General features: G+C 50.3%; 1 protein-coding gene across 3 annotated transcripts in view; it reads right to left on the bottom strand.

The window, feature by feature from the left end:
* Positions 1-177: 177 nt before the first annotated feature.
* The window catches only part of CPSF1 (cleavage and polyadenylation specific factor 1), a 37,952-nt gene continuing 17,900 nt past the window's right edge, over positions 178-20,229 (bottom strand). For 2 of the 3 annotated variants that reach the window (XM_070940226.1, XM_070940227.1), the window contains exons 18-37: positions 19,263-19,404; positions 18,477-18,655; positions 17,137-17,273; positions 16,141-16,315; positions 14,516-14,722; positions 13,457-13,546; positions 13,123-13,266; positions 12,711-12,863; positions 12,340-12,456; positions 11,911-12,001; positions 10,643-10,727; positions 9,004-9,145; positions 7,995-8,147; positions 6,125-6,301; positions 5,441-5,507; positions 5,138-5,185; positions 3,828-3,983; positions 2,045-2,174; positions 1,805-1,943; positions 178-370 (exon numbers count right to left, since the gene is read on the bottom strand). In XM_070940226.1, coding sequence (XP_070796327.1) covers positions 323-370; positions 1,805-1,943; positions 2,045-2,174; positions 3,828-3,983; positions 5,138-5,185; positions 5,441-5,507; positions 6,125-6,301; positions 7,995-8,147; positions 9,004-9,145; positions 10,643-10,727; positions 11,911-12,001; positions 12,340-12,456; positions 12,711-12,863; positions 13,123-13,266; positions 13,457-13,546; positions 14,516-14,722; positions 16,141-16,315; positions 17,137-17,273; positions 18,477-18,655; positions 19,263-19,404 — 2,580 coding nt within the window. In that variant the 3' untranslated portion in view covers positions 178-322. The remainder of the gene's footprint in view (positions 371-1,804; positions 1,944-2,044; positions 2,175-3,827; positions 3,984-5,137; positions 5,186-5,440; positions 5,508-6,124; positions 6,302-7,994; positions 8,148-9,003; positions 9,146-10,642; positions 10,728-11,910; positions 12,002-12,339; positions 12,457-12,710; positions 12,864-13,122; positions 13,267-13,456; positions 13,547-14,515; positions 14,723-16,140; positions 16,316-17,136; positions 17,274-18,476; positions 18,656-19,262; positions 19,405-20,229) is intronic. The other variant, XM_070940228.1, reaches the window with a different exon arrangement.

Raw genomic sequence — 20,229 nt, 5'->3', positions numbered from 1 at the left:
CCTCCGTGGAACTGCAACATTTCCTCCCTTGAGGGCAGATTTAGATCTGGGGGTGGGGGTCCCACTTACCCACCCCCAGCCACAAACTGGGCTGTCCCTGCAGTGTTCACGAGGGTCCCTTCGGCATTTGCTTCTCCCCACAAACAGCACACCAGTTGACAACACTTTGTTGTTTCTTTACAAATCCTGAACATTTTATACAAATCTTACATAGTTTTTTTTTTATCAAAAACAAATACCAACACAACAAGCAACGCAACAACTTGGGGGGAAGGAGGGGGACGTCGAACTGCCTCCATTGCAGCAAAGAGAGGATCCCCCCCTAGAAATGGGCGGTCACACGATCGATCTCCAGGAGATCTTCCAGGATCTGTGGGAGGGAAGAAGAGGAGGAGGAGGAGGAGATGAAGAAGCCAGGAAGGGCCGAGATGGGTCCAAGGGGGAAGTGGAGCTTAGGGCAAGATGCCCCTTGGAAAGAGAGAGAGAGAAAGTGGGGTTCCCCCCCCCAGCTCCTCCCAGGGACACGGAGTGGCCGCCTTATCCCTGGAATTCGGACAGCTCGCTGCAGGATAACTTCATGCAAGATAACTACAGGCAGTCCTTGACTTAGGACCACAATTGAGCCCAAAATTTATGTTGCTGAGTGAGACCTTTGTTAAGTGAGTTTGGCCCCGTTTTACAACCTTTCTTGCCATGGTTGTTAAGTGAATCTGGCTTCCCCGTTGATTTTGCTCATCAAAGGGGATCACGTGATCCCCCCCCCCCCGAAGCTGCGACCATCATCAATACGAGTCCATCGCCAAAGCGTCTGAACTTTGAACACCTGAACGTGGGGAGGCTGCAACGGTCGTTAAGTGTGAAAAATGGCCAGCAGTCACTTTTTTTCAGTGCCGTTGTAACTTTGAACGGTCACTAACTGGACTGTTGTAAGTCGAGGACTGCCTGTATTGGTAGAACCATGGATTTCTTCTTCCACAATCGCTCGGCTTCAATTTTGCAAACTGCGATGCTATTTCGTTAGTTTTTCCAGCTGTTTCTCTCCAGTTCGTGCATCAGCTGATATTGCAATATCAATGAACCAGCTGTCCATGGAGATTTGTCCCAAAGGGACAACTGGACTTTTTAGTTTTTCTTTGAAGACGTTTCGCTTCTCATCCAGGAAGCTTCTTCAACTCTGACTGGATGGAGGGGAACAGAAGGATTTATGCTCCTTGCAGACACAGCTGGTCATTGGCATCCTTTCAGAAGGTCGTTGAGGCCACTTGAGGGTTTGTCTCTATCCTCAGGGTGGGGAAATCTGCACCACTCGGGTGACCCTGAGGACACACAGAAACCTCCAGGTGGCCTCAAGGACCCTCTAAAAAGGATGCAAAGGACCAGCTGTGTCTGCAAGGAGCATAAACCCTTCCGTTCCCCTCCATCCAGTCAGAGCTGAAGAAACTTCCTGGATGAGAAGTGAAATGTCTTCCAAGAAAAACCAGAAAGTCCAGTTGCCTCTTGGAAAAAAAAGAACCTTTGGGCCAATGAACCAGACTTCTTTTCCACAATGTCAGGTGTGTTGTGGGCCAGATGTTTGTCCGGATCCCAGAGTCCCACAGGATCTTGTCCTGCCCCTTTTCAAGAACTATATTCCAGAATTATTATGGTGGTTTGTTATCTTGTGTTGAGTTGTCCCGCAGCGATTTGGCCGTGGCGAGTGGGCCCGGCCCGGCTGCGTTTCATCCAACTTCCACCTCCCAAGAAGGGGGGGGTCCCCCTCCCTCCTCCCCCCCCCCACCCCCCCAGGCCTGCCCCTCCTGCTCACAATGTCCGGTGTGGTGCCGATTTTCTTGGCCAGCTCGCTGCGCTCCATGGTGCTCAAGTAGAGGTAGCGGTTGAGCAGCTCCCCGTCCAGGATGTTACGGACCGCGTTCTGCAGGATGCGTCGGTCGACGTGCAACATCCTAGATGGGAGGATGGAGAGCGGGAGGTGACGTGGCCGGGATCCAAGGATGCCCCCCTCCCCTCCCCACTGTTCCCTTCAGGGCCTGGCCCCTGGGAGTACCTGAAGGCCCGGGGGTTGAGGCCGGCGTGGTGGGGCAGCATGGAGGTCAAGGCGTTCTGCAGCATCAGGAGCCGCCGGTAGGTCTTCTCCTGCATGGGGAGCAGCAGCCCGATGCCTCCGTCCAGAGTGGCTGCGGAAGGAAGAGCACACCCGTCCAAGGACTCTGGGCAGCGTCCAGGTAACCCTTGATTGACGACCTGTCGCTTGGCAACCGTTGGGGAGTTACGACGGATCCCCAAAATGGGCCTTGGCGACCTGAAATCTTATGTTCCAATGTTCGGCCCTCCTCACCGTGGAAATCCATGGGTGCCTCGGCAACCAGACTGCATTTACAGCTAGGATCCCTTCCAACTCTCTATTTCTATTCTATTTCTATTCTTCTTTTTTTAAAATTAATTTTATTAAATATACAATTTAAAAACAGTAGACTTGGTGCGATTTGTCTGGTACATACTTTTCTAGCACTTTTTCTTTCGTGTATTTTACAATATAATATCATGCATATTCCATATATACTTTTTTGTACATTCCATCACACTTCAGTTACATACATATTCCCTTCGTATGTATTCAAATCCAATTTATTCCTATCTAATATTTCTTAATTTTATTTTATTTATTTTTCTCCCCTTTCCTTCACTCTGTTTCTAATTCTCTATCCCTACATTTCCTCCTTTTCTCTACATAAAATGTATTCCAGGTTACATAGAATTCCGATTCATCTTTATCTTTGAGCTCCATTGTTAACCTGTCCATTTCTGCACAGGTCAATATTTTGTTAATTATTTCTACCTCCCGTGGGTTTATTTCTATTCTAATTCTAATTATTCTATTCTGTTCTGTTCTGTTCTGTTCTATTCTATTATTATTCTATTCTTTCTACAGGTATTTCTATTTCTATTCCTATTCTTATTTTCTATTCTATTCTATTCTTTATTTTCTCAATGTTTTTCCCAGAAACTGGTGTTTATTCCTGGTTTCTGGCCAAAAAAAACGCCCCATCACAAACAAAAGATTCGCTTAACAGCAGCAGCCTCGGCTTTGTGACCGTCACATTCACTTAACCACTGCAAAAAACGTAAATGTAAAATCAGGTGGAGTCCCGTGGTGACCCGTTTTACAATTGTCATGACTTAATGACCGAAACTGCAGCCTAAATTACAGTCCTTAAGTAGAGGACTTAATCAATGCAGATACCAATTAAGGAGAATCTTTGTTGCTCATGGTTGAAATGAGGGGTCTTTGGTGCTCTTTGAGCCTGGTGGTTTTCTTGCAGACGTTTCATGACCCAACTAGGTAACATCATCAATACTAATGGAGTGGGGTGTGCAGATAGGAGGAGCAGGAGGACTGTGGGGTCCATGGTGCTCTCTGAGCTCAGTGGTTTTCTTGCAGACATTTCATGACCCAATGAATGCTGATGCACTGATGATGTTATCTAGTGGGGTAATAAAATGTTTACAAGGAAACCACCAGGCTCAGAGAGTACCAAAGACTCCACATTCCTCCTCCTCTTCCTCCTCTCCCTCCTCCTCCCACTCCTCTCCCCAAGCCCCACTCCCTTCCAGCACTGATGCTGTTACCTAGTTGGGTAATGAAACGTCTGCAAGAAAAGCCCAGATATCCTCATCTGGAAACCCTTCAACAGAACTTGCTTTCCTAACGAGACTCCCAGGTGCAAGATTCCCCAGTGCTAACACAGGAAGGCTGTGTGAATGGGACGAGAAAAGCACCCAATCCTGGGTCTCCCAGGATCCCCTGCTCCCGGCCCCCCCTCGCTCACCAAACCAGGTGATGTGCTTGTTCTCCCAGGCGTTGGTCTTCTTAGCCAGCCCTTCTAGGGCTCCCCGGCACGGCGTCCTCCAGAAAGCGTTGACGTGGGCACCCACGTGGAAGTCCGCTCGACGGAGGAGCCTCATCCCGCCAAAGCTCTCCTTCGCTGCAGGGGAAGCAAAAGGCCCCGGGGGGCTGCTGGGAGGGTGGGAACTAGGAGGGGTCAAGAGTGAAACGTGGGCAGCTACGTTGCCTCTTCATTTCAACTTGTCATTAGAGTAAAAGGGGGGGGGTGTTGACTACGAATGGGTTAATTTGGAGAAACAAAACTTCTGCAGTTCCACGGGAGACTCTGGAAACTGTTCAAGGTCAGATCAACAGGTGTGCAGAAGAAGGCAGATGGTTCCCAAAACGAAGAGAATGATCTAGGTCAGGGGTCTCCAACCTTGGCAACTTTAAGGCTTGTGGACTTCAACTCCCAGAATTCCTCAGCCAGGGTTGAAGTCCCCAAGTCTTAAAAGTTGCCAAGGTTGGAGACCCCTGATCTAGGGGGAAGCCTGTGGGTGGGGGCAGAGCTGGGAAATTCATCGTTTAATATTGTGAACTGGTGCCTTAGAAGTTCAGAGTTCAGTTTTACCTTTCCATTCCTACGCAATATATTCAAGAAACAGTAAGCTTTTCAGAACTGAAATGATCCTAAGGCTTTTATCTGGATACTCAAGCTGGATGTTGACAGGAGGAGCCCCCCTCCCCAGTCCCTCCTGACAAGAAGCTTCAGCATCCTTCCACTAACTGCTGCTCCAACAGGAGCCTGGGGTTGGCAGGGAGGATCCTCAGGGACAGGAAGCAAAAGTGACCCAAAGTTGCTTTTTCCAAAAGGCAACTCAACTTTCTTGATTTTTTCCCCTTGAAAACGTTTCGCTTCTCATCCAAGAAGCTTCTCCAGTTCTGGTTGGTGGGGAACGAAAAGATTTATATTCTTTCTTTGTTATATTCTCCTCAACCCAGATGGCTGCCAAGAATATAAATCCTTCTATTCCCCACCGGTCAATTAGAACCGAAGAAGCTTCTTGGATGAAAAGCGAAAAGTTTTCAAGGAAAAAAAAAAAATAAAGATTTAAGCCCAGCTGCCTTTTGCAAAAAGAACCTTTGGGACAAGCCTGACCTGGACGATGGAGAATAACTTTAGACACAGGTGAAACTGACCCAAATCTCCCTAAAAGAGAGATGGATCTCAGCCCATCTCTCTTCCCCCAGAGTCAGGGGGAGGCAGATGGAAGATAAATTTAATGAATAATAAATTCCTTTGCTTCTTCTCACCTTCAGGCAGGTACATGTAGACCAGGAGGTTCCGGTCCCTGTCGGACACTGCAAAAGAAAAGTCGCTTTTTTCAGTGCCGTCGTAATTTTGAATGGTCATTAAATGAACCATTATAAGTTGAGGACTACTTGTCATCTTCCTGGGATCGCACAGTTCCCTGGTGAATCCAGTCATTCCTTACACATCGATCCCTGCTCCAAAGCCCCTTCTTCATTCTTTGCCCACCACCCCCAATATCCCTTGGCCCCCACCAGGCGTTGCCCGCCCCCCACCCCTTTCCAAAGTCCCCCTCTGGGACGCACCAAGGAATCCCAGCTGGGCGTTGTCTACCATGAAGTCCACACTGTAGACCTCTAGGGGCTTGGCGTCCTGCGGACAAGAGAGAGAGAGAGAGAGAAGCAGGGGGGTCAGCAGAGGCCCAGGGACATGGGCTGGAGGGTGCGTGTTAGGGAATGGCTGATTGGCTAGCTCTGTAGCCAACGTACTTAAGAGGAAGCTTGAATCGTGGCTTATTTTTCTTATTGCATTATTATTGCTACCTCTGCTCCTCTCTGCCTGTTCTCTCTGCGTGATCACTGCTTGATCATTGCTACTTGTTGTTTTCTACTGTTTTACCGATTGTTTTACTGCTGTACTTGTTCCTGTTTGCAACTCCAAAAAGAACTGTTTTATTGCATATGACTACAACAACTGGTAAGAAGACTTTGTTCTTGGAATATCCCTGGATTGACAATTTAACTATCTTTATCTGTGTATGACCTGGATTGTTTATTGGACTTTGCTTTGCTTTTTCCTAAAAGTAAAAGAATATCACAACTCAGTGTGTCTGTGTATTGACAGTGCTCATTCACAATCACTCTCAGTCGTTTCTCATGTGCACAACCTTGCTACTCAAGGGTTACTCTGTGCATATTCCTTAACAGTGTGTGTGTGTGTGTGTGTGTGTGTGTGTGTACAGTCCTCCCCACCATGTTTGGGGTCCCCACCCGGCTGACGAGCGAGAGGGTCTTGCTCTCCTCCTGGTAGCGCAGCAGCGAGATGCTCTTCATGACGTCGGCAGCCAAGATGAAGTTCTTGACGCTGATCATCTGGTGGATGTAGAGCTGGGTGTCGATGAAGGCCATGCCGGTCAGGTCATTGTCCTTCAGGCTCCAGAGGAAAATCTGCGCCGGGGGACAAGCGGGCGGGTGGGCAGGCCAGCCTTGGCTCTCTAAAATTCACCCCCCCCCAAGAAACCAACCCCCCCAGCCACCTGCTCCATCATTCTTGGCCACCAGAGTCAACTTCTCAAGCAAAAGCCGGCTCTTCCCTTCTGGCCCCAGCAGGATCCCCACCTCCCACACGGGCTGGGCTCACCTATTAATTCTCATTTAGGATTAAATGGATTGAATGGATCCATTTACCCTCAATTAACTCTGGACGTTTTACAATACAGGGAGTCCTTGACTTACGACTGTTCATTTAGTGACCGTTCGAAGTGACAACAGCACTGAAAAAAGGGACCTGTGGCTGTTTTTCACACTTTATGACCGTTGCGGCATCCCCAGAGTCACATCATCAAAATTCAAAGGCTTGGCAACTGGCACGGACTCAGGGCGGTTGCAGTGTCCCAAGAAGAGGGGGGGGGGTTCACGTGATCCCCTTTTTGTGACCTTCTGATACCCAAAGTCAACAGGGAAGCCAGATTCACTTAACAACCGTGTGACTAACTTGACAACTGCGGTGATTCACTTAACGTCTTTGGCTAGAAAGGTCATAAAATGAGGTAAACCTCACTTAACAACTGCCTTGCTTATCAATGGAAATGTTGGGCTCAAAATTTACAAAGCTTGTACACAATAGAAACTACATTTTAAAAAAATACTCAAACCTAATTAAAAGATGGGGAGAGGGAGAGGGTAGGCCAGGATTCCCCATGAAATCATTCTGCTTCCCTCTGGTCTGCCTGCCCCTCCCCCACCTCACCCCCTCCCCCGTAACAAGCCCTCCTCCACAATTCCTTTGTCAACCCAGTTCCCAAAGTCCCAGGGCTCCTTGGTGGGCCCAGAGCTGGGTGCTTTTCTTGCAGACATTTCATGACCCAACTAGGCAACAACATCAGGGGAGTTTGTAGACAGGAGGAGGAGGAGAAGGACTGGTGGTTTTCTTGCAGACATTTTCATAACCCAAGTAGGTAAAAAACCCTTCTCTTCTAGCACTGAGGATGATACCGTATTTTTCGGACTATAAGATGCACCTAAATTTAGAAGAGGAGATCAACAAAAAAAAGTTTTTGGCCTCTGCGGGCCCCATTTTCGGGCCTTTTCCAGCCTTTTTTCTGCCCATTTTCAAGGCTTTTTTGGCCAGTTTTTGAGGCTTTTTTCATGCCGTTTTTTCTGAAAAAATTGGCCAAAAAAAAAGCCTCAAAAAGAGGCTGAAAAAAGGCCTGAAAAAGGCTGATAAAAGGCCCGAAAATGGACCATGCGGAGGCAAAAAAAAATGGCCGGTGAGTGACTGGGGCTTTGGCAATATTCGGTCTATAAGATGCAGACATTTTCACCTCCTTTTGGGAGACAAAAAAGTGTGTCTTAATAGTCCGAAAAATACAGTACTTAGTAAAGTAATGAAATGTATGCAAGAAAACCATCCAGCTCAGAGAGCATCAAGAACCTCACAGTCCTCCTTCCTCCTCCTCCTCCTCTTCTTCTTCTTCTCCTCCTCCTCACAATCCCCACTCCCTTCCAGCACTGATGATGTTACCTAGTTGGGTAATGAAACGTCTGCAAGAAACCCACCAAGCAGGGAGAGCACCAAGTCCTAGCTGGGAAGAAGCAGCTGCATGGCCTCTGGCCCTTTCTGGGTCCCTGAGCGACTCACCTTCTGGCCGATGGCCGAGACCAGGTAGCCGTTGCAGTGGCAGAGGGCAGTGACCGGCCCCTTCTGCTCCTTCTCGTACAGCACCTTGAACTTGTTCTTGGTGAGGGGCTGGCCCGGTTCAGGAACAACCTCAATGATGTCCATGATCAGGATCTGCAGAAAGAGGATCGATGGGGGAGGAGGAGGAGGAAGAATCAGAGTCAGAAGAGAGTTGGAAGGGACCTTGGAGGTCTTCTAGTCCAACCCCTGTTCAAACAGGAGACCCTATAGGATCCCTTGCTCACTGATCCCCTCCACAAACTCCCGTCATTCACTGTTGTGGCCCGTTAGCGGCCTGTGCAGCTAGTAGCTGATTCCGACAGTGAGGAGGCTGGTGTGATGCTGTGCCAGCAGCCTGTGCAGCTGGCACTCGAGTCAGACAATGAGGAGGCTGGAGAAGAATTGGTGCCAGAGGCAGGGATTCAGCCAGGGCCTTCAGAACCTCCAGAAGCTCCCATAAGTGAAGAGGAAGAAGAGGAGGAGCCTCTTCTCGTTGCACGGGCGCGCAGAGCTGCCAAAAGGCAGGAGTGGCTCCTCAGGAGGAGGTCTCCTCGAGAGTAAGGCTTGGGGCTAATTGGCCACTCCCTTAGCCTATTTAAGGAGGAACGCCGACTGAAGTAATTTGTAGGGAACAACTTTAGTTCACTCCCCTTTGCGTCTGGATTCTCTGCAAATTGCTTCTGGGCTTTCTGCCAACCTTAGTAAGATTGTGATTACTTTGCCTTTGTTTTGAAAAAGACTGAGTTATTTTAGTAAATTAAGTTTTGTACAAACTTTGTGTGTGCTGTGTTCTTTGGGGTCCGTAGCTGGGGCAGAACATTCACTGGCTGAACCTCCGGAGTGTGTGGGATGCACACACATATTGGGAATTAGAGTAGGGGGCAGTTGTGACCGGCAGGGAAAAGCTTCACAGAGCAGCGAGGGAGGGTGTGTGTATTGTGTGTGTGTATTGTGTGTGTGTGTGTCTCACCCGTCCCCTGCAGGTGACTTCTTCTCCCTGCATCAAGCAAGTCCCGACGGCGATGTAGCCCTTGAGGCCGGAGACCGTTTCCTCGCTCTTCAGGGAGACTGTCTTCATGCAGGTCACGTGTTCCCACTCCTCCAGGTCGATCCTGCAGAGCAGAGGAGGGGGAGGATGGGATGGGGGCGGAGGGGGGGCTTACGACCACAACCGAGCCCAAAATTCATGTTGCTAACTAAGTGAGACATTGGTTAAGTGAGTTTTGTCCTCTTCTGTGACCTTTCTTGCCACAGTCACTAAGTGAATCGCCGCAGCTGTTAAATCAATAACCCAGTCGTTAAGTGAATCCGGCTTCCCCCATTTGACTCTGCCCATCAGAAGGTCCCAAAAGGGGATCACGTGACCCTGGGACAATGCAACCGTCATAAATATGAATCAGTTGCCAAGCGTCTGAATTTTGATCACACGACCACAGAGGGGCCAACTCTGGAGGGAGGGGGGAACATAACATAGTTAGATGGGGGAGGAGGGGGTTGTAGCCAAAACAAAATAGTTTCCTGTGGGAACCAAGGACATTCCAATCGGTGTCTGGGGAGAGGAGGAGTCCGGTTTCCAGGTGACCAGATGGCACTTTGATTGGACAATGTGACTGATCGTTTGGGGAAAGGGGGAACTTTCCCTTTTTAATCAGGTGAAAACCGCAGGAACTGTCCTGCTCCCGTCAGAGCCTGAATCTGCTGGGGAAGATGAGCTGGAACCTGGGTGGACAGAGATTGAGGGGGCGGCTTCGTTGGCTTCAGAGGAAAGTGGGGAAGGGCAGGGCCTTTCAGGATTAGAACAGCTCGTAGACAGGGAGGAACATGAGAGACAGAGCTCAGGAGAGGAGCAAGGACCACCCCCTCCTGATCCTCGAGCACGAAGAGTGGAGAGAAGGTGAGAACAGCGCAGGCCGTCAACTCGCCCATCTTCACAAGGCACACCTGGGGAAAGAGACTTAAGGAGACGCTGTGGAGAGGGGCATTTGTCGGGAACAAACGTTGAGCTCCTGAAGTATGAAGTGCCGACGTTTGAACTTCCCAAGACTCCTTGCATTCTTCCTGGACTAAATACCCGGATCCTTTGCTTCCTGAACGCCTTGCTTTGCTCTGCTGGATTTATTGTTGTGCAGCCTTGGTGTACACAGCGCTGGGCTGGACTATTTGCAGCCAGAGGCTGCTTGAGGTGTGTGTGGGGGTTTGACATCACTTTGCTCTGGGACCGGCCAGAAATGTGGGAGTGTTTGGGGGGAATTTGGAGCAATAAAGGGGCAGTTTGAACTGCCAAGTTGCCTGTGTTATCTCTGTGCTGTGCCCCAGGTCATCACAGGAACCTTCACAGTCGGTTTTCACCAGTTTGTGCCAATATGATATCTCCAATAAAATTGCTCTTTGAGGAACTTGCTTGCTATGGAATTATTTCTTGGGACCCTGACCATGAGCCTCTGATCTCCACAAACCAAAAAAAAAGGATTGGGGGGGGGGGGGCACTGGACCAGATGGGGCAATGGACTGATCCTACCTTCGGGGCTCTGCCAAAGGAATGCCCCCTCCCTCCCCGTGAAAGCCTCCCTGAGTTTAACCCCAAAGATCCCCGTCTCCCCTCTTCTCACCTGGTGTTGGGGATGGTCTCCCAGCTGACCGGAGAGATCAGCTGAATAGAAAAGGCTTCCTGCAGGGGGTGCATGTAGCGGTCATCTGCAGAAGAGAAGAAAGAGGGCTGTTCGGTGTTTGGCCCCCACTTCAAGAGAGAGGTGAGGGACGGGGGGAGACGGAGCTCCAGAGCTGGGTACCAATAAAGGGGGAGAAATGTAACTCAGGGTTGAAATGAGGCGTTCTCTGAGCTTGGAGGTTTTCTTGCAGGCCTTTCATTAACCAACTAAGGAACATCATCAGTGCAAGAAGGAAGTGGGGTTTGTGGGGGGGAGGAGGAGGAGGAGGAGAAGACGGTGAGGTCCTTTGGGCTCTCTAAGCTTGGTATTTTTCTTGCAGACGTTTTCTTGCAGATGTTTCATGACCCATCTAGGGAACATCATCAGTGCAAGAAGAGAGTGAGATGTGTGGGGTGGGGGAGGAGGAAGAGAGGAGAGAAGAGGAGGAAGAGGAAGACTGTGGGGGTCCTTGGTGCTCTCTGGTTTTGTTGCAGGCTGTCAGCACTTCAAACTGCATTTACTCTAGTGCTGACATAAGAAGGAGAGGCGGAGGCGTCTGGAAAGGGACTTTTGACTTACTTTTCACCTACTTATTTTCCCTGGAGATAATATCCCCTAGGAGATGGGATGGGAGGGGGGAAATTCCTTTGAGCTGGAGCGGTAGATTAGGGGTAGAATGACTTGGAAGATGGCCAATGAGTGCAGGGGGGTGGGGAACGGAAAGGGAGGGTTTTGGGTCTGGAAGTCAGTGTTGGCTTCGATGGAGTCGGATTTTAGAATGTCGTGCTTAATAAATAGGAGTTTTCCTTCAAAGACTTTGTTTGAAATGCAATTTATTTGAGACGACCTCGAAGCCTGACACAGGCCTTTCTTACCCTACTAGGGAACACCATCAAGAGGAGAAGGAGAGAGGAGAAGGACAACTGGGGAGTCCTTGGTGCTCTGTAATTAATATACAGCCCAGAAAATCACTATATTGAAATCCAGCCATTCCTGCCTCATTTAAGGGCCCATCCCTCGCTCCTCTCCTTGGACCCTAACCGAGCAGCTGGGGGCCCCTTGTCTGTGGACAGTCCAGTAAAGCTCCTTCCATGCTCCTCGCCCCAAAGACCCTCCCCTGGGCAGGACCAGGGGAGAACTGCTCCAGGGTCATCCTCAGCTTGGGCAGAGCTTCCTCCAGGAAGGCCCCTGGGTGGAGGATGTCGCCCATTGGCCCCCAGCACACTCACCTCTCTCGATGGTCTCGAACTCCTTCTCTTCTCCTGTCATGTGGGGGATGCGGGTGCAAGTGTTGTTGATGCTAGTGGACACAGCGTACACCTAGGGAGGAGGGGGGGGAGTTTGTTCCAGGCTCAGGGAAGAGACGGGAATACGTGGCGTGAAAGAAGGGAGAACGCTCAGAAACGGTTGAAACCGCGAAGCTTGCTGTTATGCAAGCTGAGGATCCAGAAATCCGCAACCTGAATACTGTCACATAAGAGCAACAAACTTCTTTTGATATTGAAGGAACATTTAAGGGTGTAATCTGAACCCGTGTGACAACAAATTTAGGAAGGAATCGAGGGGGAAGGAAAAGGAAGGGAACTAGGCTGCCTTGTGTTATTAGGGCAATTCAATTTCCAAGCCAATCTAGCATTACCCAGAGCACCCAGTCCTACCTTGGACTCCACGTGATATGCTACGTAGTGGGCGGTGCAACGCAGCGGGATCTTCCGGACAGGCCACGGCGCGTCGTAAGAAAGATAGGCGGGCAAGACGCTGATGCGCAGCTCCCCCTGCAGGGCAGAACACAGTCAGACCTCCCTCTACCACCGGGGTCTCCAAACTTGGCAACTTTTAAGACTTGTGGAGTTCAGTTCCCAGAATTCCTCAGCCAGCCATGATGAAGTTGAAGCCCACAAGTCTTAAAAGTTGCCAGGTTTGGAGACCCCTGCTCGGCCAGGTTCTGGGTCAGCTCTAAGGAACGTAGCACGGCAGGTGTTCCAACCAGGGGGGCCTTCCTCGTTCTAACCCTGGGGACGAGGCTTACCTGTCGGTTGAAGTAGAGGAAGCCCTTGGGGCAGTTGACGTTGTGGAAGGGGGCAAAGGACTCAATGGGGCCATCTATGGTCATGGGGTGCAAGCGCAAGGCTCCCCGAGATGTCACCAGCAGCCAATGGGGCGAGGGCCCACAGATGAACACCTGAGAAGGAACACAGATGCTTCTAGTGCAAGGAACTTTGAGAATTGCCCTTCTTGACTCCTTCTGATCTATAAAGTCCCCCCCCCCCAGATTTTGGGGTCCTATTCATCAGATGCCCCAAAGTGGCTCTTCCCTGACCGTCTCCACCAAAAGACCCCCCCCCAAAGCTTTGGTCTCAGTTGCTCCTCAGAGAAACCCAGAAGCCCCTCCTAGCCTATCCCTCTGTCCCATTCCCCCCCCCAAGGAATTCTTCACCTACCCCCGAATAGCCATAGATGTCTTCAAAGTAGCGGAAGCGAGCGACCCGTCCTCGGGGGACTCCCGCTTCCTCGCCCCCTGCGCTCTCTGACTTCTTTTTGGATGGCCGGGATTTCTTTTCCCGGAAGTTGATGTTATGGGGAACCTGGTTGGAGGAGAACCAAGAGAGCAGGTGTGAAAGAAAGAACAGCCTACGGGTGGGATAGTGGCTTCTCAGGCTGCCCCTTCAGTTTGCCCCTTCCCTGGTAAGGTAACACTGAGACCCAGAGGAAGGGGATGGCTGCCCTCTCTCCCCTGTGCTGATGCGGGAATGTCACAACTGCGAAGGCTGTTACCTTTTTGAATCTCACTTTGAGGTTGGTCTGGCCCAGCTGAGAGTCATGATTGAAGGCCTCGTAGATGAGCAGCTCTTGATCCACATGGACCTGGCAAGAGAAATGGGAAGCCAGCTGAGAGACGCTGCAACCCAGAAGCTCCCAAGGCGCAGCTCTGGGGGGCTGCGGGCGCTGGTGACCCAACTGCACGAGCTCTCAGCCTCCCTCCCTCGGCTCCCTTCCCAAGGGAACCGACTGACAGTGAGAGCCAGTTTGGTCCAGTGGTGAAGGCTAGAAACCAGGAGACAGTGAGTTCTAGTTCCATCATCAGCACAAAAGCCAGCTGGGTGACTTTGGGCTGATCCCCAGGAGTCCTGCCTTTAGGATTAAAGCTGACTGAGTGACTTTGGGCCAGTCACTAGGAGACGGTGAGTTCTAGTCCTGCCTTAGGCATGAAAACCCTCTGGGTGACTTTGGGCCAGTCTCTCTGTCAGCCCAACCTACCTCAAAGGGTTGTTGTGGGGAAAATAAGAGGATTAATTTCTAAGTGTGATCAGAAGTTATTGCTTCTCTGATTTCCTGTCTTAAGATGTCCGAAAGCTGCTTTTCCAAAAGGCAACTGGTTTCTTTTTCCTTGAAAAGGTTTCGCTTCTCATCCCAGAAGCTTCTTCAGTTCTTCAGAAGTATTTCTTCAGTCGTTCAGAACTGAAGAAGCTTCTGAGATGAGAAGCAAAATGTCTTCAGGAAAAAAAACCCCAAGAAAGTCCAGCAATGGCCTTTTGGAAAAGCAGATTTGGGACAACCCTGACCTGGAGGATGGAGAATCTCCACAGACATCCTGTCTGAAATGTTTTGGTAACCTCCCCTCCGCTGAGCTTCTGCAAGGTTTACCTCTTTATCGCCTCTCTCTGTCAAGATCATCTTGACTGCACATTCTTCCGATAGCACCACTCCATCACGGAAGTGGCTGCCTGATCTTCTGTGCCTCACTTTAATTTGGCTTTTTATAGGAGAAGGGAAACCTCACATGGTCCTGACTGCTGCTGGGATCCCTTGGGGCAGGTGGCCCTCAAGACTCACCAAGAGGTACGGCCGGCTTTGCCGATTCCCCAGGGCTACAAGGAGGACTTCCTTGACCAGTGGCATCTCCGTCTGGCGCATGACCTCCTCCTTCTTGGTCTCCCCCTGGCTGGCGGGCTGCCCAAAGGAGCTGTCCACCAGCACCCGCTGACCCATGGGGAAATTCTTCACCAGAAAGACCAGGCGCCAATCAGGTAGCTGGTAGATCTGTGGGAAAGAGAAGATGACACTGGGAGGAATCACAAACCGCTTGGTGGAGTTGCCAAGAGTCCACGCAAGTCCTGGGATGCAACAGAGGGACACCATCAAAATCACGAGAAGCGTTAATTCCACTTTATAAGGCCTTGATAAGGCTACCCTTGGAATCCTGCATCCAGTTTTGGTTGCCACGATGTAAAAAAGATGTGGAGACTCTAGAAAGAGTGCAGAGAAGAGCAACAAAGAGGATTAGGGGACTGGAGGCTAAAACATGTGAAGAACATTCATTCATTCATTCATTCATTCATTCATTCATTCATTCATTCATTTATTAGCTCGATTTATATGCCGCCCTTCTCCGGAGACTCAGGGCGGCTTACAATGCGTTAAGCAATAGCCTTCATATTTTTGTATATACCTGCTTAGTAGGGCTTTCGGCCCCCCCTTCATAAGCGGTGTTCTTTTTTATACAAAGTCAGCTTATTGCCCCCACAATCCGGGTCCTCATTTTACCTACCTTGAAAGGATGGAAGGCTGAGTCAACCTTGAGCCTGGTGAGATTTGAACTTGCAGTAATTGAGCCTTAGTAGTACAGTGGTCTAAGGCACCCTGTTATTAAGCTGGCTATTAAGAACAGCTGCCTGCAATTACTGCAGGTTCGAATCTCGCCAAGGCTCAAGGTTGACTCAGCCTTCCATCCTTTCTAAGGTAGGTGAAATGAGGACCCGGATTGTGGGGGCAATAAGCTGACTTTGTATAAAATATACAAAAGGATGAAGGCTATTGCTGAGCACATTGTAAGCCGCCCTGAGTCTCCGGAGAAGGGCGGCATATAAATCAAATTTAAAAAAAAATTGCAGGCAGCTGGCAACTAAGCGCTACTTTAACAGCACTTAGTCCACTGCACCACCAAGGCTCTGGTCCAGAAAGTTCAGTTGCCTCTTGAAAAAGCACCTTTGGGATAACCATGACCTGGATGACTGAGAATCTCCATAGACATATGAAGAACAGTTGCAGGAATTGGGTTTGGCTAGTCTAGCGAAAAGAAGGACTGGGGGGGGGGGCGGGATATGATAGTGGGGTTCCAATATTTGAGGGGCTGCTCCAAAGAAGAGGGGGGGTCAACCTATTCTCCAAAGCACCTGAAGGCAGGACAAGAAACCATGGATGGAAACTCATCAAGGGAGAGAAGCAACCTGGAATTAAGGAGAAACTTCCTAACAGTGAGGACAATTAACCAGTGGAACTACTTGCCACCAGGAGTTGTGGGTGCTCCATCACTGGAGGATTTTAAAGACTGGATTGAAACGGTACTAGAGGGTCTTCTGCTGCTTGAGCAAGGGGTTGGACTAGAAGACCTCCAAGGTCCCTTCCAGTTCTCTTATGCTGGTGGAGCTGCTTGCTCCTGGCCCGAGAACCAGGCTTACCTCCATGGTGCCGTTCTCCCGGACCAGCATGCACCAGTGGGTTGGCTCGGCCTTGTACTGGTGGGAGTCCTTGTCCACGGAGGGCAGGCTGCTGCGCCGTGGCTCCTCCTTGGTGGGGCTGAAGAGGGTGCTGGAGTCCCCGTACAGCATCTCCTCTTCATCGTCCACCGTGTTGCTGCAGGGGGTGGATTTTTATGTCTTTAGAACATTGATAGGAACGGCCACCTTGCCTCCAGGTAACCCACAAGTGGACGAAAGAAAAGGAGGAGTGGAAGCTCATTTGTGGGGGGAAAGTGTGACCCCTGCCCCTCTCCCTTCCCGTCCCCCCGCTAAGACCCCAGAGATCCACTCTCTCTCTAGATCTCAAGGCTGTTAAGTTTCTTGACTCCATTGAACGGGGTCTCCAACCTTGGCGACTTTAAGCCTGGCGGACTTCAACTCCCAGAATTCTCCAAGGTTGGAGACCCCTGCCATTGAAGGTACGGGAGGGCACTGAATACAGACAGTCCTCGACTTATGACCACAATCGAGCCCAGCATTTCTGTTGCTAAGCGAGACAGCTGCTAGGTGAGCAGTGCCTCATTTTACGACCTTTTTTGCCACAGCTGTTAAGCGAATCACTAAAATTGTTCAATTACTACTAACACGGCCGTTAAGGGAATTGGGCTTCCCCCTCGACTTGGCTTGTCGGAAGGCTGCAAAAGGGGGATCATGTGACCCACCCCACCCCACCCCCCCCAGGACGCTGGGATTGTCATAAATACGAGTCAGTTGCCAAGCATTTGAATTTTAATCAGGTGACCGTGGGGGATGCGATAATGGTGGTAAAGTGTGAAAAACAGTTGTAAGTAGCTTTTACAAGTGCCATTGTAACTTCGGTCACTAAGCAGGTGGTTGTAACTCGAGGACTGCCTGGGAGGGACGCAAGCGCAAGAGGGGCTTTTAAGAGAGTGGGCATCTCCTTGCCCCCCGTCCTCCTTCCAAAGGTGCCCCCACCTGAGGTCCTGGATGGGCGCCTCTGATTCCGACTGGCTCCTCAGGGAAAGCTCGTCCCGAGAGCTGGACGAGTGGCTCTCGGTGGTGAACATGCCACTAACGTCCCGGTAGACACACAGGGCGATGACCCTCGATTGCTGGGAAAGGAGACAAGAGGAGGGCAGGAGGGTCAGAGCCAAGAAAGGACAATCCCAAGCAGGAAAACGGGATGAACCTCCGTCTCTCTCCCTCTGTGAGGGAGACCGGCAAATACAATCACTAAACTAAACTACACTAAACAAAATAAAATAATACAATAAAAGAGTATAATAAGAAAATTAAATTAAATTAAATTTAGAATGGAAATAGGATTAGGATTAGGATTAGGATTAGGATTAGGATTAGGATTAGGATTAGGATTAGGATTAGAATAGAATAGAATAGAATAGAATAGAATAGAATAGAATAGAATAGGGAATAGGAGAGGAGGGGAGGGGAGAGGAGAGGAGAGGAGAGGAGAGGAGAGGAGAGGAGAGGAGAGGAGAGGAGAGGAGAGGAGAGGAGAGGAGAGGAGAGGAGAGGAGAGAATGACATGACATGAAATATAAGACGAGGCCCTTTGCTTTCTTCCTCTTCTACTTTTTAAAACACCAGCCTGTTCCCCACTGGGCTACATCTGCCAGTGCCTTGGCTACCTTAATCCAAACCATCATGAAGACTGACTGCTCCCACAACCCACCTCCCAAGGGTGAGTCACCTCGGATCTAAAGAAGCTGCCTGTCCTCCATGCTTAAGCATCCACCCCTGAAGCCTAAATAAGGAAATGGTTGGGAAGCTGCCAGAGAGGCTGGAAGGAGGCGTCAAGTAGGGACTCAGTTTGGAATCTTTACGCAGCCGCAAGAGGCTTAATTAAGCTTGATCTCCCGCTAGAGCAGGGCTCTCCAAACTTAGCCACTTTAAGACTTGTGGACTTCAACTCCCAGAATTCCCCAGCCAGCCATTCTGGGTCCACAAGTCTTAAAGTGGGCAAGTTTGAAGAACCTGATCTGTTCATTCCCATGGGAAAGCAAGCAGATTCTTGTAACTTAGGCAGAAAACAATAAAGTTGTTTGCTCTAGCTCTGGTTGCTGGTGCCTGATAGAAACCAAGCAAATGCGATTGAGCTGCGCACAATTTATGTGGCTTCTGCCAGCCAACAGGGACTCAAGAGGTCCCTCAAAGCCCAGATGTGTCCAAGCTGATCCGTCACTTGGCCAGAAGCTGCTGCTTTGGCGACTTCTTTTCAACAATCTTGAAATGACTGGACTCGTGGCACGAGGCCGAATAGAAGAACCTCCCAGGGAAATACGAGTCTCACTCACGTGATGCAACTGCGGTTTCTGTAAGGTCAGGCGGTGCGTCCGGCCTCCGTAGCTGTCGCTCTTTAGCACGAACATGGTCACCTGGCCTTCGGAGCTCATGATCACCACGTAGGGATCAGCCACGGCACAGTGCACAATGGGTGAGCCGAGGTCCACCGGGATGAAATGTAGCTGGTTCACTGGGGAAAAGAGGCACGGAGAGTTGAGGCATTTGTGGGTATCAGCCTGAGGGGAACATGTCACACTCCTAAGGGACTCTGAATTGTCCCATCTCATGCCAACTTTGTAGTGCTATCCGAAGTAGGGCATGGAACTGTCTACACCAGGGGTGTCAAACTCAATTTCATTGAGGGCCACATTAGGTCTGTGGTTGAACTTTCAGGGCCGGGCGGGCATGGTCGACTGGGTGGGCGTAGTCACCTTGACGCCATTCCCCAAACTGCTGGCACATTTCCTCTTTGCATTGGGTAGACCGGGCCAAAGCGACATGGGCTGACCTCTTACATTTTCCAGGATGGCCCCGTGGGCTGGATCCAACCAGATCACAGGTCTTGTGTTTGATATCCCCGGTCTACACCATGTTCTCAACTACAGCAACATTAAGATGTCCGGACTTCAATTCCCAGAATTCCCCAGCCAACATGAACGGCTGGGGAATTCTGGGGGTTGAAGTCCAGGCATCTTAATGTTGCTAAGGTTGAGAACCCCAGGTGTAGTCAACTGAATTATTGAACTCCCAAAATGGGACAGCAGGGAAGGTGAGCCAGGTAGCATTTCTGCACTTACCTCCTTCCAGCAGGCGGATACCCAGAGGGGACACTTGAACAATGTAGCGGTTCTCGCCAATGTTGCCAGAATATACGGTGGGGCCCTGAGTGGCAAAGCCGCTGGTGTCCAGCTCCATGATCTCCTGGCCGGTTTGCAAGATCTGAGGGAGGAGAGAGAGAGAGAGAAGAATACCAGAGGGCAAATATTCCTAGCTGGGAGCCAGATGAGGTAGACATTGCCTTTGCTGAGAAGGGACATGGTCAGTGACTCTGGCAGGGATGGCTTCTCCACAAAAGCACACCACTAGCCAAGAGTCACCTCATGCATTCCCAATTCAGCCCTCTGTTTGTTGTTTCTGCTGACATCCGTAAGTCACCCCTCACTTGCCCAAGGTAGATCTTTGGACTGCCAAGGACCTCCTGAGGAAGGGAAATGCTCAGTATGTCAGGGGCATCTCAGAGAGTTCATGTCCGCCAAGGCAAGCCAAGGCAAGCCAAGCCATCCAAACCCAACCCAACCCAACCCAACTCAACCCAACCCAACCCAACCCAAGTCAAGCCAGGCCAAGCCAAGCCAAGCCACGCCATGCCACCCCATCCAACCCAACCCAACTCAAGCCAAGTCAAGCCAGGCCAAGCCAAGCCAGGCCACCCCATCCAACCCAACCCAACTCAAGCCAATCCAACCCAACTCAAGCCAATCCAAGCCCACTCAATCCTACTCAAGTCAAATCAAGCCACTCCAAGCCAACTCAACCCCAACCCAATTCAAGCCAAGCCAAGGCACTCCCAGCCAAGCCAAGCCAAGCCAAGCCAAGCCAAATCAAGTCAAACCAAGCCATTCCAACTCAAGTCAACTCAACCCCAACCCAACTCAAGCCAAGCCACTCCAAGCCAACTCAACACAGCTCAAGTCAAACCAAGTTATTCCAACTCAACCCAACCTAAGCCAACTTAAGCCAAGGCAACTCAAGTCAAGTCAAACA

This window comes from Pituophis catenifer, unplaced genomic scaffold, assembly GCF_029215685.1.
Source record: "Pituophis catenifer annectens isolate HBS135680 unplaced genomic scaffold, rPitCat1.0.hap2 SCAF_3, whole genome shotgun sequence".
NCBI lineage: Eukaryota > Metazoa > Chordata > Lepidosauria > Squamata > Colubridae > Pituophis > Pituophis catenifer.
This window is presented reverse-complemented; position numbering and strand designations above follow the sequence as displayed.